Source organism: Pantherophis guttatus, chromosome 1 (assembly GCF_059756535.1).
Source record: "Pantherophis guttatus breed Tessera chromosome 1, ASM5975653v1, whole genome shotgun sequence".
Classification (NCBI taxonomy): Eukaryota; Metazoa; Chordata; class Lepidosauria; order Squamata; family Colubridae; genus Pantherophis; species Pantherophis guttatus.
In genome coordinates, this window is record NC_142063.1 from 188241562 (window position 1) to 188258513 (window position 16952).

At 36.4% G+C, this 16952-nt stretch overlaps 1 protein-coding gene across 6 annotated transcripts in view; it reads right to left on the reverse strand.

Moving 5' to 3' along the window:
• RUNX2 (RUNX family transcription factor 2) overlaps nucleotides 1-16952 on the reverse strand; it is a 233008-nt gene that overhangs the window by 102460 nt on the left and 113596 nt on the right. For 4 of the 6 annotated variants that reach the window (XM_034426777.3, XM_034426775.3, XM_034426780.3 and 1 more), the window contains exon 6: nucleotides 3734-3907. The exons of the other annotated variants lie outside the window; for them this stretch is intronic. In XM_034426777.3, the coding sequence (XP_034282668.1) occupies nucleotides 3734-3907 (174 nt within the window). The remainder of the gene's footprint in view (nucleotides 1-3733; nucleotides 3908-16952) is intronic. 6 annotated transcript variants of the gene reach the window in all.

The window sequence follows — 16952 nt, forward strand, 5'->3', positions numbered from 1 at the left end:
TAGAAGTAGGTCAAGTCGTCATTCAGAAAAGATTGCCTAATGACACATATTCCCATTGAGGAGACTGTCAGGGAATTCCAGATCTACAGAAAATGGTTGTAAACCATAGTTTCCATCTATATCATGCATGAGCATTGTACCACCTTTAAAAATTGCACTGAATCATCCCTATACTAATAAGAAAGCAAGTCCCCACCCCCACCCCCAGCCCTCTACTAAACTAAACAGTTGAGAACTTATTATAAAGATAAGAAAGGTTTGATTTTGGTACGATTTGCCCTATCATTACAGAGAAATACTGTAAAACTAGCCTGGGTGCGGTGGAATGTTTTAACCTGACTGCAGATAATTTTATTGAAAGTAGTACTTCTATTATACTATAAAGTGAGGTATTTCTTTTCTTTTCTACAAGTAAATCATATTCAGTGCCTAATAGTGCATTGTATTCAGTCTGCTCATGTTCTTCCTTTCTGATTGCCTCTTCCACTGAATTTTCAGCACTGAACATTTTAAAATCTCACAAAAAAAAAAAAAAAAAAAAACCACAGTCAGAACTAAAATAAAAACTTTGGAGTATAGTGGAAATCATCACTATCCCAGAAAGCCAATGTGTATTTCAACAGAGAATAAGAATTCTTTGCAATACAAATTGCTCTCTTTTGCCAAGTAGCATGACCTCTGTCATCTAATCTGGATGGGATTTATTTACTGCTACTGTTCAGCTAGCCTGAATTGATAGCAAATTCCTAGAGTTATGTTTTTAATACCATTCAGATAAACAGCTATTGTTTACAAGATTTTAATGTACTGCTGTTGGTCTAGAATAAAATAAAATGTAGTATGCTGCTAACCCCAGCCTAGCAGATTTTCTACAAAAGAAAAAAGAAAAAAAAGAATGATATATTAGTACATTGCAAAACTTGTAAGACATTAACTTTGTGATGAAATGAAACAATCATCACTTGAAGTCAAAAAACTTGTTCTCATTTTTAATATAGTGTTATTAAAAAAAATAAGCCTAGTAAAAATAAAACCTACTAAGAATAAACTATATATTCATAGCTAAGCATGTGGAGGTATTTACTAAAAGTTGCATCTTTTTGCATTTAAATAATTCATAAAACCTTTTACAAAATCCCCCATCGAAACCACTGGAGATGTGCGTTGTCATGGTTTATGAGTTGGCTATAAGATAGGAAAACAAGACTAAGAATTAATGAGCAATTTTCACCTTGAAGTGATATGTAAAGTGGGTTCAACATTAATCAACATTGGAGAGATTCCTTAAAAAATGATCTACATCAATGGCCAAGATTGTAAATGAATCAATAGCATGGTCAAGATTGTCAATGGTAAACTGCAAACTAAGTATTATTTAATGTAAGCAAATGGAAAATAATGTATATGAATTCTAAAAATTCAAACTTCACACATACATTAGTAGTATAGAAGCTGGCTTGTCAGGAAGGGAATCTTAAAATGAAAAGCTCCATGACACATTAGCCTGATTTGTGACTCTGCTAAAAAGGTATATTAAATGTCTAGAGTCCTTAGGATGGGAATTGCTGGAAAAAAGACTGCCAAAGCAGCTAAGGCTCTAGAGTAGTTTCTTGGAATTTTTTTTTAAAGTTTATGTGAAAATAGGTAAGGGAAGACTTGATAGAAGGATATGAATATAGTATAGAAAATAGGGATAGAGAGATTTTTTCTTCCTTTCTCACTGTTAAACCTCAGAGATATCCTCTGTGATTAGATAAAAGGATATAAACAGATATACTTCTTTCCTCAAAACCACGCTATATTGTGGATTGATGGTATGAAATGTGTTAAGGAACAGCAATTTAGAGAGTTTTACAAGGGGACTGATGAATATATGGAGAACCGGTCTTTTAATGATCACCAGTTTGGATGATTGTAAATTACCTTTTAGAGCATACTGTTTAAATATCAGTTTCTAAATATCAGTTTCAGTTGCAAAAGTGGAAGAGGACAACTACCCTCTTATACCTGTATCTGGTTAGTTACTAGGTGACACACAATAGTGGAGTAAAAGAGTTATTGGCCTTATCCAGTAAAACTAACATTCTTAAACATAGAAGAAATACACAGAACAGGTATGTAGCAGTAGAATGCAAACAACTTTTTAATACTACAACTCTGGAAGCTGGTTAAACTGAAACTTACTCTAGATGATACTGGAATGTTTTTGGTCCAGAGATGTACAGATTCTAGAAGGACTTCAATCTGCTTTAAATGGGGAGGCGATGGGAAGAATCAAATTCATGATTTAAAGATGCCACAATGACGTTGGGTACACACTTACAGATCACACTGTATATTTGCAAGGGCTACATCATTTTTCATTTTGAATTCTAATCAGAATTCAAGGCATTAGTGACGCAAAGGCTTAGAATTCTTTGAAGATCAAAATCTGATGGAGAAGCACTTCTCCTCATTTCAAGAGTGGTTGATGAGTGTATGAGAAAAGACTTTCCAGGTGACCTTACCTTCACAGTGGAAAATGTTATCCTGAGAAGATAAATTTACATCTTTTTAATAACTCCTTTTGCCTTTTTATATTGTAATGTATTTTATTATTGAGTTGTTTACTACAGGAGAATGTATAAATATTGGAACTGCACCATATAAAGCTATATCTCTATCATCTCTATCTATGCACATACAGAGACACACGTTTTTAAAAACCAGACGTCCAGGTTATGGCAACCCTAGTTAAAACTTTTGTGCTCACTACAGAATGCCATGATGTAGAGTTGTAGGAGAATAATGTTGGGAAAACCAGGAATGCAGATTCCACCCGACATTCTAAATGAGTGCCCTACAAATAAGTAATATATGAATATATGAATAGGCTACAGTGAAAGTTGATTGCCTGGGGTCCAAACAGCCTTCAAAATTCTTCAAAGAAAATGTGTTTTCAGAACTTCAATTGATTAGATCTGCAAACAGATGCAAGTTACACAAAAGGTAACTTTTAGATAGTTCTAAAACCTATTTTTTCATAAGCAAGCTGTACAGTGGAAATAATATAGTTTGGCTCTATTCAATAAGCTGCTTATAATTAAATGGAAGACAGTGAAAATTATTATTTATTTGCATGTGAATTTTAATCAACTACTTATTAAATTTATCTCCTTTTTTTAATGAACCATCAAATTTTTTAGAATTTCCTTACTTCTATACATAATATTTTAGACAATGAAATCCATTTTGGTTTGCAAACTGATGAAATATCTATAACTTTAAGTGCTTTAATTCATAATTGTGGTTTATAATTGGACATTGGAATAATTTTATTTATTTATTAAATTTATATGCCACCTATCTTACTAGCCAAAGTGACTCTTGGCACTGTACATCGGATACATGTGTTAAAATAATATTTGAGGGAAATTACTATGCTATGCAAGACATCCTAAATAAATATACCCCACTCGAATAGTCAAATATATTTTATGAATACATGAACGTTATCCCAAGGAGGAACTTGTTTTTTAGATTTTATTATCATGTCTTTTAATTTTGATTTCAAATCAGAAAGAATAATCTAAAAGGTCCCAGTAATCAATATTACAAAAATAAAAACTATCCCCAGGTAATTTACATTTGTTTATGCTTTTATCTGGCAACATCCTTCTCCAGTTTGAAGCAACAGAAGACCTACAATCAGTGATTACCATGGTCTGTAAAAGCCCATGGCTCTGTCTCTTACCTGTAATCTGACTCTGTCCTTGTGGATTAAAAGGGCTTGGTGCAGAGTTCAAGGGGGGCCGTGGGCTCTGAGTCGGGACCCCTACTCTCATACTGGAATGAGGAATGCGCCCTAAATCACTGAGACGCTCTGAGAACAAACTAGGTTTAGAGTCATCAAGCTTCTGTCTGTGCCCTGGAAACAGCAAATCATAAAATAAAAGGGTGGTTAGCATGACAAATACTATTAAAGTGCTTTATTTATTATTGTGAGACCAAAGAAAATTTAGATTCAATCTGCAGCTGGTGCAGAGATCAAAGTATGGACAATTTCACTCACTATAGCATTGGTACAAGGAAGGCACTTGTATTGCTATCCAGGCATAGAACAAATCACTGCAGTCTTTATAGCAATTTATATCAGAGAAATGCAATTGATTGTTTAAAAGCAGGAATTTTATAATATATAAAGCTTTTCTTCAATGATTATGTCCTGACTGTGGAGCATCTATAGAAAGCACAGGCTAATAATGAGGCCTCGGGAAAATATCTGTCATTATAGTCAGAGGCATCTGGGGGGGGGGAGTACTGGGGGGTCAAAATATCAAGATATTTGCATATTACATTGCACAGACATAAGAAAAGGACAAGGCTTTGACTGGATAGTTACGGTTGCCATCTTGACTTTTTAAAATCTCATCTGTGGATTGTCCTCAATAGAGCTCTTAGTCTCCATATGACCTCTCAGTCTCATTTCGACTTTTAGTTTGCTGCTGTTGATTCTCATTTTTTCTGTTTCTATGTTCACGTAAATAAATCAGTCACTGACAGTTCAAAATTAAGTTAATGGGAGACTTCTTCCAAATTACTGTGTGTAAGACTCCAGGTTTATCTCTTTTATCCATTACTACATAGCGAGATACATTTAATATTTCCCTCTTAGAATTCATTGGCCTCATCACCTGTGCTGAGGCTTCCCATATGGTAAACTGAGCTGAGCAAATGCAGTTGATTCATGTCAACCAGGCTATTTTCTATTCTCCCCTGGATGTGTTAAAATAACATTTTAGCTTTTATTTTTGTTTTGGAATAGTTGTTAAACACCATAGTAATATATTAGGTTTAAGAAGTGTCAAATCAGATGTTCAACAGCATGTTATCATTTACCCTCAATACCTGGTGCAGGTATTCTTCTATTAAGGATTACTGCCAATTAGGAACCAGTATTGTAACATTCTTACTCTACTCTGAGTTGCCCCTCTTCCCTTCCAGACCATTTTTTCTTTCTGACAAAAATCCAACCGTTTGTAAATATTCATCATATTTAATTGTAACTGGGTTTTGGGGTGGGAATGAGGAAGTTTGCCTCTTCAGTTTGTTTTTAAATTGTATTTTGGCAAACATCAGGTTGTTCTTTGTGCTCCTCAGTTAAAAAAAAAACTTATTTTGCTGCATTTTTGTTTGCACTTGCTACTTGAAATCACTTTTAGCAAAAGACTTCACTGAACCAAAGGTCTACCAGGTTCTCAATGGCCTTGATTCTCCCCACATGTACCTGAACGAAGAATGATTTTACTATAGAGCCTTTAATTTTATTTCCTGAATCATCAATTAAGCAATCCTGCAAAAACAGCTAGTCCTTGATTAACGACTGCTTGTTCAGCAATTGTTCAAGTTATGACAATTGTGAAAAAAAGAGACTGACGACTAGTCCTTGAATTTGTGGCCATTGCAGCATCCCCACAATCACATGACTGCAATTTGGGCGCTTGGCAACCAGCACACATTTATGATGGACACAACATTCTGACGTCACATAATCAGCATTTGAGACCTTCACAGCCAGCAGTCAATGAGGAAACTGGTAAGAAGTCACAAGTTGCGGTCATATAACATTGTGCTTAATGGCTGTGAGTGATTTGTTTCATGACCACAGTCAGTATTGATATTGTAAGTCCAGATAAGCAATTGCATTGCTTAGCAAATGAATTGATAGTCACAATTATCGTCAGTAAGTGAGGACTACCTGTACTACAATATTAGCAACAGTTTCTAACAAGACTGCTAGTGCTACTTGTATGAAAAATTACTAATTTTAAAATACTTTTTAAAATGCATTACCAATAGGAAAACTACTATAAATCAATTTACGAATATAATCAAGCACGAGTAACGCTAAGTATAATTTTCTGCGACTGCAAGCACTTCTGTTAGGTGATACCTTGCTAAGAAACAAGATAACAATGTAATAAGCACCAAAGACGGAGAACGTCTAGTTCAACAAACATCTCACCTGGATACTAACCCCAAAACTTTTTTGCAACTGTTGAATAGCCCTAGAATATACTGCCTGGAATTTAATTAATTAAACATTGTTCAATACAAATGTCTATCCTATACAAAAGTGTTAATACCACTTTATAATGCCTTGGTAAGGCCACACTTGGAATATTGTATCCAGTTTTGGTCACCACAATGTAAAAAAGTTGTTGAGACTCTAGAAAGAGTGCAGAGAAGAGCAACCAAGATGATTAGGGGACTGGAGGCTAAAACATATAAAGAATGGTTGATGGAATTGGGTATGTCTATTAATGAAAAGAAGGACTAGGGGTTACATGATAGCAGTGTTCTGATATCTCAGGGGTTGCCACAAAGAAGAGGGTGTCAAGCTATTCTCTAAAGCAGTGGTCCCCAACCTTTTTATCGCCGCGGCCCGCTGAGCGCGCGCAGGGGTGGGGGCACGGCCCAGGAGCTTTTGCGCACGGCCCATTGCGCACGGCCCAGGAGCCTTTGCGCTGCAGCGTTCATGTCCCCCGGCCGCTGCGCGGCCCGGTGCCAGGTACTCCACAGCCCGGCACCGGTCCGCGGACCGGGGGTTGGGGACCACTGCTCTAAAGCACCTGAGGGCAGGACGAGAAGCAATGAATGGAAACTAATCAAGGAGAGAAGCAATCTAGAACTATGGAGAAATTTCCTGACAGAACAATTAATCAGTGGCACAACTTGCCTCCAGAAGTTGTAAATCCTCCAACACTGGGAGTTTTTAATATTAAAACTATTGTTTACAGTTTATTCTATATGAGATAATATAGTTTCAGAGTATCAGTTGCTTATATTAAGAGATAGTATCAAATCAAATGGTTTTAGGAAACGTTTTCATGCAGGAAAATTAAGTTAAGCAATTAATACAGGTTGGTATTAGAAGAGCCCTTCCAAATAAATAAAAATAACTTATTTCCCCCTGAAATGCATAGAGTCCTCAACTTCCGACCTGTCATTTAACTGTTTGAAATTATGTCAGATTTTTAAAAAAAATGTTACTTAAGAACTATCCTTGAAGTTCTTCACATCACCCTCATAGCTATGAGATTGCATTTCAGGCATTTGGCAATTGGCTTTCATTTACAACCAATTCAAGCCACCCAGAGTTACATGATTGCATTTTGTGATTATTATTATTATTATTTTGCCTTTTTCCAGGAAAAAAAGTTGCATTCTGACTTATGATCAGTGGTGGGATTCAAGTAATTTAACAACTGGTTCTCTGCCCTAATGGTTTCTTCCAACAACCAGTTTGCGAAACTGCTCAGAAAGTTAACAACCGGTTCTCCCGAAGTGGTGCGAACTGGCTGAATCCCACCACTGCTTATGATCATGTGATTTCTTAATGAGTATCGCAAAAATTGTCTTTAAATCAAGCCCAGTCATGCATAGGACTAAACTCCAGGCTCGGTTCTGGTCGTTAAGTCAAGGACTACCTATATATAATGATTTATAATGATATTGTAAAAACTAAGTAGAGCAAATGGTGAAAAGGTAGAATTATATAGTTAGTGGAGTTTTAATGAAATAATAGAAGTTTGATTAATTTGATTAATTTAAACTGAAACCTAATTTAATTATGTTACATATCTTATATCAATTCAATGATTATTGCTCTTTTGCTATATAGCTGGGCCAGTCTCTCTCAGTCCAACTCTCCTCACAGAGTTGTTGTTATGGGGAAAATAAAAGGAGGAAGGAGTATTAGCTGTTTGTTGCCTTCAGTTATTTACAAAAACGATTAAAATGGGGCTAAAATAAATACTAACTTTTATTTGCAATTATAATATCTTCAATTTAAAGATGTGATTTAATAAAATGTTAATTAATATTAAATGCATTAATATAATTTATATTATAAAGTTACATTCTATTATTTATCTGTCTCTCTCTTGTATAACAGAATAAATCCATAGTAAAGCAATGTTAAGAATGTAGAATTGTAAATTTTTCTCAAACAGACAGATGATATTTTTTAAAAAAATGTTTTTAAAAGATAGCCTGTAAAATGGCAGGCAAGGAGGAAAACACAATTAAACTAGGATTATATTAGGACAATGACACCCACAAAGCTAGAGGGGAGGGGTTTTTTGTTTTTGTTTTTTTTGCATGGGATAATGTCTTCCTGTATAATACACATGCTAAACACATGGTTCAAATCTAATTTGGCAACAGTTAAAGGAACAGACCAAAAGATGCAATGGCAGAGTAAGCTTGCTGAGCTACTATTTTACTAAGTGTAAAAAGCTGCACAGTGTAATGAAGACAAGACTTAGAATAAATTTTATTAAGGAAACTTTGGAGGTGATAGATTCATAACGGGGTAAGCAGCTAGAATTTACATCAGAAGATACAAATGTTTTATTTCAAAAAGCTTTATGGATTCCTCACAATTTTGCCAGCAGGAGACAGAGTAGCCTGCACTTCTAGAAAATAGGAATTTATCATAAATCATATGGATTCTTTCAGGTGTCTACAGAATGCTTCACCCATTGTTTGGGATTTACATGGCTAGAAATGTTCCCATAGTTCTATGTCTTCAGTATTTGTTTATTTTATTATTTATTACATTTATACATCACCCATTTCATTATGGCAGTCACTGAGCAACTTACAAAATGATAGAAAAGTTAATGCAAAATGATTAGAATTAGGAAAAATTAAGTATAACAAAGACTAAAAACCAAGAGAGCAGGAGGCAGGGGTGAGGATCTTTGCTCTACCAGGGGTGTCAAACTGGCGGCCTGTGGGCCGGATGTATCACACGCAGGCCACACCCACCCCATCTCCATGAATGGGGGAAATGTTGTGAATCCTCACATGACAGCAACGTGACACCGGAGGTTGACATCCATGCTCTAGTCTGTCCTGCTCCAGCCCCAGCATAGAATGCCCCATCAGCATATTAGGATGTTATATATTATTATATTAGGATTATTACGTTAGATATAGGATTCAAGCTTTTCCACATAACATTTTGCAGAAATCTCAAATGTTTTTATGGACAACTATAGCATATCCCTCATTCCATTTATTACACATAGTGAAGTCTGTTGGTTTTTTTTTTTTGCAGTTGTTTTTTGCAGTTGTAAATTCTTTAAAACTTAAATGTGTCCAGCATTGCAATATGTAACTGAAAATCCTGTGGTGCGGGCTCTTTTAGATTTTGCAAGAGTGAAGAACTTCAAGATGCAAGACTAAGACATAGGCAGTTTGCTTAATTACAGAAACCTATTTCTATCTGTGCTTCTCAAATGAGGAATTACATGTAATTGCAAGGAAATCACACAAATGTAAGGAAAAGCAATGCAAGAACACTGGATTAGTAAATTATTTATACAGAACAATAAATAAATGTTCCAAAGATTAGTGTTCTTATTTGCCAGAAGAATTTCTAGAAAAGGACCAGATAGTTGATCCTATTGGCTGATCATTTCTGCTTCTGACTTCCACTGCCTCCTCAAAAAATTTGCAATCAGTTCTTGTCACTCAACTGCAATGTAATCAAGCAGTGAGGGAAAAAAATCCTTCCTTCCTTCCTTCCTTCCTTCCTTCCTTCCTTCCTTCCTTCCTCCCTCCCTCCCTCCCTCCCTCCCTCCAATTTGCATGATCTATTGCAGGGGTGTCAAACTTGATTTCATTAAGGGCTGCATCAGGGCTGTGTTTGACCTCGGGTGGGTGGGTGGAGGCACGGTGGGTGTGGCCAGCTCAATGTCACACATGTGGGGGGCGCCTGTGGTGGCCTGAGAGCTCTGTCGGTGAAAACGGGCTTTCTGAGCTACATTTTGGCTGCAACGGCCTCCTGCAACCCTCTGCCAGTGAAAAACGGAGCTCAGGAGCACCATGTGCGGCCCTCACAAGCTCTGTTTTCACTGGCAGAGTGACCATGGACCGGTCCTTCACTGTTTCCAGGGCAGGCCCGTGGGCCAGATCTAAGCAACTTGTGGTCCGAATCCGGCCCATGGGCCTTGAGTTTCACACTCTGATCTATTGGGTTATGAGGGGAAGGCAAGCCTGATTCTGTTTTCTGATCAAAATAAAATGTCCATACAAAATGGTCTTCTGCACAGATTAAGAAAAAAATTACTTTGTGTAACTGATGAAAAAGGAACAGCAATCTTATACACATGCCCCATTAGATTTGGGTGATATTTTAGAATATATGTGTGTGTGTCTGTGTGTCTCTTATAAATGCATGACTTGTCCTACTCACACAGAGACACAGACACAGACACACAGATATACACACAGACACATATATATACATACATACAGAGAGAGAGAGAGAGAGAAAGAGAGTAGGACAAGTCATGCATTTATAACACATATTAAGACATATTAATGTCATAACACATATTCTAATGTCTAATAACATATATTAAGAATAATCTACAATGAACTTATTTCTGTGTAAGTCACAAGATTAAACTACTGATTATAGCTTATTTTTTAAAGATTCTGCCCACTGTGTAAAGTCAGTAAGTAAGAATTAAGCCTGGATTCTTTGCAACAGTGGCTCTGTTTCAATGGAGTGAAGTTATTTTTGTTGCATCACTGCAGGGCAATTTATCTTTTAATTTAAATTTCAGGCAATATGTTGATAGGATTCAGCTCCAAAACAACCATCTAGCTTTATTCTAAAAGGAAAAATAAGAGTGTCATAAATCATCTACAAAGAGTAAATTAGTGCTTCTACAACAGGATTTCAGAAAGAAGTCAGGAAAAAACCCAACTCCGCACTAAAAATTTCTATATTAATATAAATGTTTAATTGTGAAAATAAGTGCTGCTCTCTTGGTTGGCTTTCATATTCAACCCTCCAGCTGAGTTGTACAATTCAAGGTTGTTTTTATTTTAAAAGCAACAAAACTTAGCCAAACCATTTTTATCCCAGAAAACGGAAATCTTGGAGTCCTTCCAGTCTGTTGGGTAGACATAATTATGAGAAGAAATATATAATCTACCCAAGAGACATAATTACATAATTAAGCCCTAGGCTCTACACAAGAAAAGTTCTTATAATTCTCCAAACAAGGTGCTATACAGACTTCATAACTGTTACTCACATGCTGAAATGAGAGCAAGTCTGCTTATTTTTTTAAATAGCTTTAGGCATTTTTTTGAATAAGAAATGGAATCATTCTAGTAGCAGAGGTAAGAGACCTTTGTTTTTATTTTTTAAAAAACACAGGTAAAGAAAAGTGGGAACGCAAGAAAAACAAAGCAGCTATTTCTAGTTCAGGAACCTCAATTTTTTGCCCCATTGCCTGTCACCACTTTAAGCCTTCCAGCACAAGCTAGCTAATTTCCTAATTTCCAAACTTCACAGTTTTCTCTTTCCTATGATGATAGCTTTTTATAACATTGCCCATAGTAGTTTCCTGGATCACATGACAGGCCCAGTCTTTATAAGCATTGCTTCTGCGGTGTTCTTGGTCTCAGTTGTCCAGTTGGATTTTAACAGGGTGAACAAACTGGAATGACACGGAAGGGTTCTTAATTAGCAGAAGAACAGATTAGAATTCAGCCTGTTCTAGATGCGGTTGTATTCTCCTAAAACAACAAGCAAATAAGTCTGAAAGTTTCCTTGAATTTCAATCTGTCTCTTACTCCTCGAGGAACAGCACAGAGCTGCGTTGCACAATCATGCCTATTACATAAACTATGTCTGTTCCTGATCCAGTTGGATTTGCCAATTACCCATGCCTTGTTGAAATAATGGAAGATTGATTGACTGCCACAATGAACTCCCTGTGAAGTTGCCCTGAAGAGACACTGGAAGCTTCAGTGGTGCAAAATAGAGCAACTGCTAGCTGCTAGCAAGTGCATCATATTGGACCGTGCAGAAAAATGCTCAATGGTTGCCAACTGTTTTCTAGGCACAATCTAATACAGTATTCAAAACACAAAATGCCTTCAGGCCTAATTGTTTGAAGGACCATATTTCTCATGTTGAACTTGCCATGGCAATAAAATCAGCTGGAAAGGTCTACTTAAATATGTCTATTATAGAAGCCAACTTAATTACGTGGGAAGTTGCTTTCTCCTGCATTGTTCCCATGAACACATTCTGTTTGGAACTACTTTCTCCTCATTTTGAAAGAAGTTTTACCTCTTTAACTAGAGTTTCTGTACATTTTTTTTCCTCTTTCCTTTTGTATTGATTTATATCATAGCTGTTTTCATCCCTCTGCATAGAGCAAAAGCAGTATATATATATATATATATATAAAATAATAACTGTGTCATGACTTTCAATCTAGCTAGAACTACAGTTTTACAGTTAGCAATGCTTCCTACTGTTCACATTGTCAGATATTAGAGGCAGATGGTAGAAATAGCACTCATAATTATTTGCACCTGTGAAGTTGCTAAAATAACGCTGTTAACCTGTAGGTTAGATACACTGAATATGCTGTTTAGTACTTTTACTTCCAACCCATTAAATCAATCTATGTCGAGTTTGGCATGTTGCAAGCCTAAAGGGCCTAGTAATTAAATCTGACAGGTGAAAAAGTATCTAAGGAGAAGCAGCAATGGAAAGATAAAGGAAATATCGTTTGGTGAAAATCTTTCACCGTTAGATGCCAAAGTCTCATCCTCTTTCTTTACGGTAACTATTTTGCTTTTTTTGTTTGGGCAATCTTTAGGTAAGTTACTCCCCTTCTGTGTTGATGTATTCCTGGACCAACCCTTCCTTCCTTAATTCAGTGTCCTTTGTAAAACATTTTCCACAATGTTCAAGAGTTGGAGGCTTACTAAAGGCAGGTAGTTCTGATGGTGCTGGGAGCCAGTTGACCTTTACTGTGCTATCCTCAGTTTATGGTAGACCTGTATGCAATATTTTTTCTGCTGCTTCTGAAAGGCTACAAACAGCCACCTAATAAGGCCTTTGAGATGGAACAATGGAAGAAGGGAACAGATTTAACATGTGTAAGTGTATTACTATCTGTCACTTATTTAATCATGTCCAATCTTTTCCTGAAAACCTCCAGCGATGAAGATTCCACAACTCTAAGAGGCAAGCTGTTCCAATGGTTAATTGTTCTTACTGTCAGGAAATTTCTTCTTAGTTCCAGGTTGGATCTCTCTTTAACAAGCTTCCATCCATTGCTTCTTATCCTTCCCTCAGGTGCTTTGGAGAGTAACTCAACCCCCTCCTCTCTATAAACCCCTCAAGAATTGGAAGATAGGCATCATGTCACTCCTAATCCTTTCTCTTCATGAGGCTAGATATACCTACTTTCCCTAACTGTTCATGATACGAAGAGCCCCTTATCACATTTGTTGCTCTTTCTAGGTCTCTTTTTTGTGTCATGATGACCATAACTGGATGCAGTATTCCAAGTGTGGCCTTACTAGTGCAGTGTAAAGCAGTGCCATCGCTTCTTGTAATCTTCATGCTATCCCTTTATTGAGGCAGCCTAGACTGTGTTGGCTTTTTCTGCCAGCTGCAACACACTGATGGCTCATATTTAGGATACCTAGATTCCTCTCATAGTTATTATTGTGAAGATTTTGAAGAGTACTGGGCCCAAGACAATCTTGAGTATCTCAGTGCATGCATCTTTCCATGTAGATGTAGTTCCATTAAGGACTACATGCTGAGTGCAATTGGTCAGCCAATTATGAATCCATCTTGTGTTGGTAGTGTTTATCCAACATTGCACCAAGAAGTAGGCTATGGTCTACTCTGTCAAATGGTTTACTGAAGTCCAAGTAAACTATATCCACAGCATTTCCTTAATCCACTAATTTAGACATTTCATCAAAAAGGACAAAAAGGTTTATCTGGCATGTTCTGTTTTTAACAAACACATCCTGTTCTTGTTCATTTCTAGGTGCTCACAAATCCACTGCTTTATTATTTTTTCTAGGATTTTGATATCAGGCTGATTGGTCTGTAATTTTACTTCAGGTTCTACTACTACAGGTTACGGTTCTACTTTTTCCCTTTTTTGAGCATTGGAACCACATCAGCTCTTTTCCAGTCCTCTGGCAATTCCCCTATGCTCCAGGACTTTGAAAGATTCTGTTCAGTGATTCCAAGATCACATATGCCAACTCCTTCAGTATCCTGGGAGGTAAACCGTCTGGTCCCTGTTGATTTGAACTCATCTAAAGTGAAAAGGTGCTTTCTTACTAATTTTTTGCCTATTTCAACCTGCTTTCCTATTCTGTCTCCCACAGTGCAGTTTTTGAGAAGTTGGATTATTTTTTCCTTTTGCGTAAAAACAGATACAAAGAAGGAATTAAACAATTCCACTTTCTCCCTGCTGCTCTTCACCTTCTTACCATCTTTTCCCATTAGTGGATCTATTATTTCTTTGACTTTCTTCTTATTCCTTACATATTGAAAGAATTATTTTTGTTATTTTTGGCATTCGTTGCAAGTCTTTGTTCATTCTGAGCCTTAGTTTTCCTGACTCCATTCTTGCCAATTCAGGTTATTTGTGGTATTCTGTTTTGGTTACATGTCTCTCTTTCCATTTTTTATACTTGTGCTTTTTCTCCCTCAGTTTGTCAGAGAGCCCTTTATGTAACCATATTGGTCTCCTCTGGAGTCTCTTGTTTTTTTTCTCTGTGATATTGTGTTTGAGTTTGAGTAATCTCATTTTTCAGAGTTTCCCAAGCATCTTGATTTGTTTTTCACATACATATCCACATATAGAGCAAAGTGAAGCCATGATCTTATATCCTTTTAATTGTTTTTAATGTTTGTATTGTATGTTTTTAGCTGGCTGTACACCACCCTGAGTCCCTCGGGAGAAGGTGCGGTATATAAATTCGAAATAAAATAAAATAAAATAAAAAAATGATCTACACATATTGTGCTGTAAATGAGAACCTATAGAAGTGCAGGCCCCCTATGAATGTCCTTCCTCTCAAAGGAGAAAGTTTAAGTGGTTGGTTGTAAGCGACAGGACTTTTTTCACTTGTGAGTTTTCAATCTATCTTTTTAATTAAAGCAGACATTTATGAAGGGGAGGATCAACAAGATCTCAACACCTGAGGGGAAAAAGTTCAGAGCCATGATTTCTTTTCACATTGATAGGGCTGCTTCAGCCCACATGAGAAAATGCCAGATTACCATGGTGATGACCATTGTTAGAAGGCAAATAATCCTTTTAAGTAATCTGTCCTGTAATCCCATGTCTCTGGCATAATGCCTTTGACTTGCATATGTCTAAGCAGACATATTCTGACTTGATAAACCTATCAGGTTCACAAAGTTAGAGAATGAGAGACTTCCTCTCAAAAAGACACTGCTGCATCCTGGCCCAACTCCATTAAAGACCTGGCAGGGGGAGGGGAAGTGTCCCTATCTAGAAGAGGGAGGGAGAGATATAGGCAAGGGGAGAAAAAGCTCTTGCTTGAACTGGAATGCTTCCAAATCCTGGCAGAACAAGACGTTTTTCTTAACGCTTGCGAAACCTGATAACTTTGAAGGAATGAAGAGAGAGAGAAATATAAACAGAACCATTATAATAGCTTTAAAGTGCTTATTTTTAATCTAGTCTGAGATCCCTCCAATTGTATGGTGCTTTGGAACTATTTTGCTTGTCAAACATCAATAAGGTGCTTTTTAATTTATTTCCAGAACCAAGGCTGAACACTGTGGTTAAAATGGAGCTCAGGCATAGAAGAAACAACAGTTAAGCAATAAGGAATAGATAGATATGTGTTTATGTACTGCATCTTTCAACAAGCAGCTTTCTTGAATTAAAAGACCATTGTGCTTGTACCCATGAAACAGGTTTTAAGAAGATTACTTAAGCTCTCTTAAACAAGGTTTAAAGAATACACTAGTCACTAATAAAATTCATCTGGCTAAATAAAGTTGGAAACAAAAAGATGCCCTTTCTATGTACTTTGCTGTGCATTGAAATAATACTCTCTTGTGGGGGAAAAAATCCTGTCCTTTTTCATAGAGATACATCTGAAGGTTCCTTCGGTAATCAGGGTCTCTAGAGCAGAAGAGCAGTTCATCCATATAATCATGTAGGTTAATACTCTTGCACAATCTACTACAGGTTTTATAGACACATAATTGCCATATCCACCCGAGTGTAATAAATGGAGTCTACTATGTTAATCCCTGCATTCCTATTGTTTGTAAATACCAAATGAGGGAGAGACTCATGGCCTAAGAACCCTTCCTTCCTTTCCATGGAGTTTGGTTACTGAGTCACAGAGCTGAAAAGCCCATACATTCCAATGACATTCCAGCCCAGAGATATGAATGCCAACTAATATGAAAAGTCTAAAATTATTGTGATATTGTGACACCTGAAACCAACAGATGGCATATGAGTTCAAAGGGTCTCAAACAATTCCTTAAGTATATACGGGAGAGAAAGACAGAAAGAGGAAGGAAGGAAAGGAAGGAAGGAAGGAAGGAAGGATTTTCTTTATTTCATTTTTATAAACTGCAGCATAAATCAAACAGAGTATTATTTGTTCTCAGGCAGACCTTTAGTTAATTAGAAGAATTAAGCTTTTTTTAAAAAAGCCATTGGCCTATTAACATTACCTTAAAATGTGTATTTTAAAGGCTGGCACTTTGGTTTAAATAGCATAAATTTTAAATGTTAGGTGACAGCTCCACAGGGTTCAGACTATACTGTCTAGTCAGTTTGATGGATGCCTTTCTTTATAGAAAAATTGTAGAATATTACAATATTCTTTAGATTATATAATTTTTTTAATAATGTAAAAATTAGTGATTTCCTCAGTAAATTTTATTCTTAATACATTTGCATTTCCCAAAGCCTGGTTAAGAAACTAAAATATGCTAAAAGCTATTCCTAGTATTCCTGGATTTTGGATACAGAATTTAGTCATTGGTTGGTGTAATAAAGACATACCGGTATGTCAGTGAACGTCCTTTGGCCTATTATATCACTTCTGAGATTCTA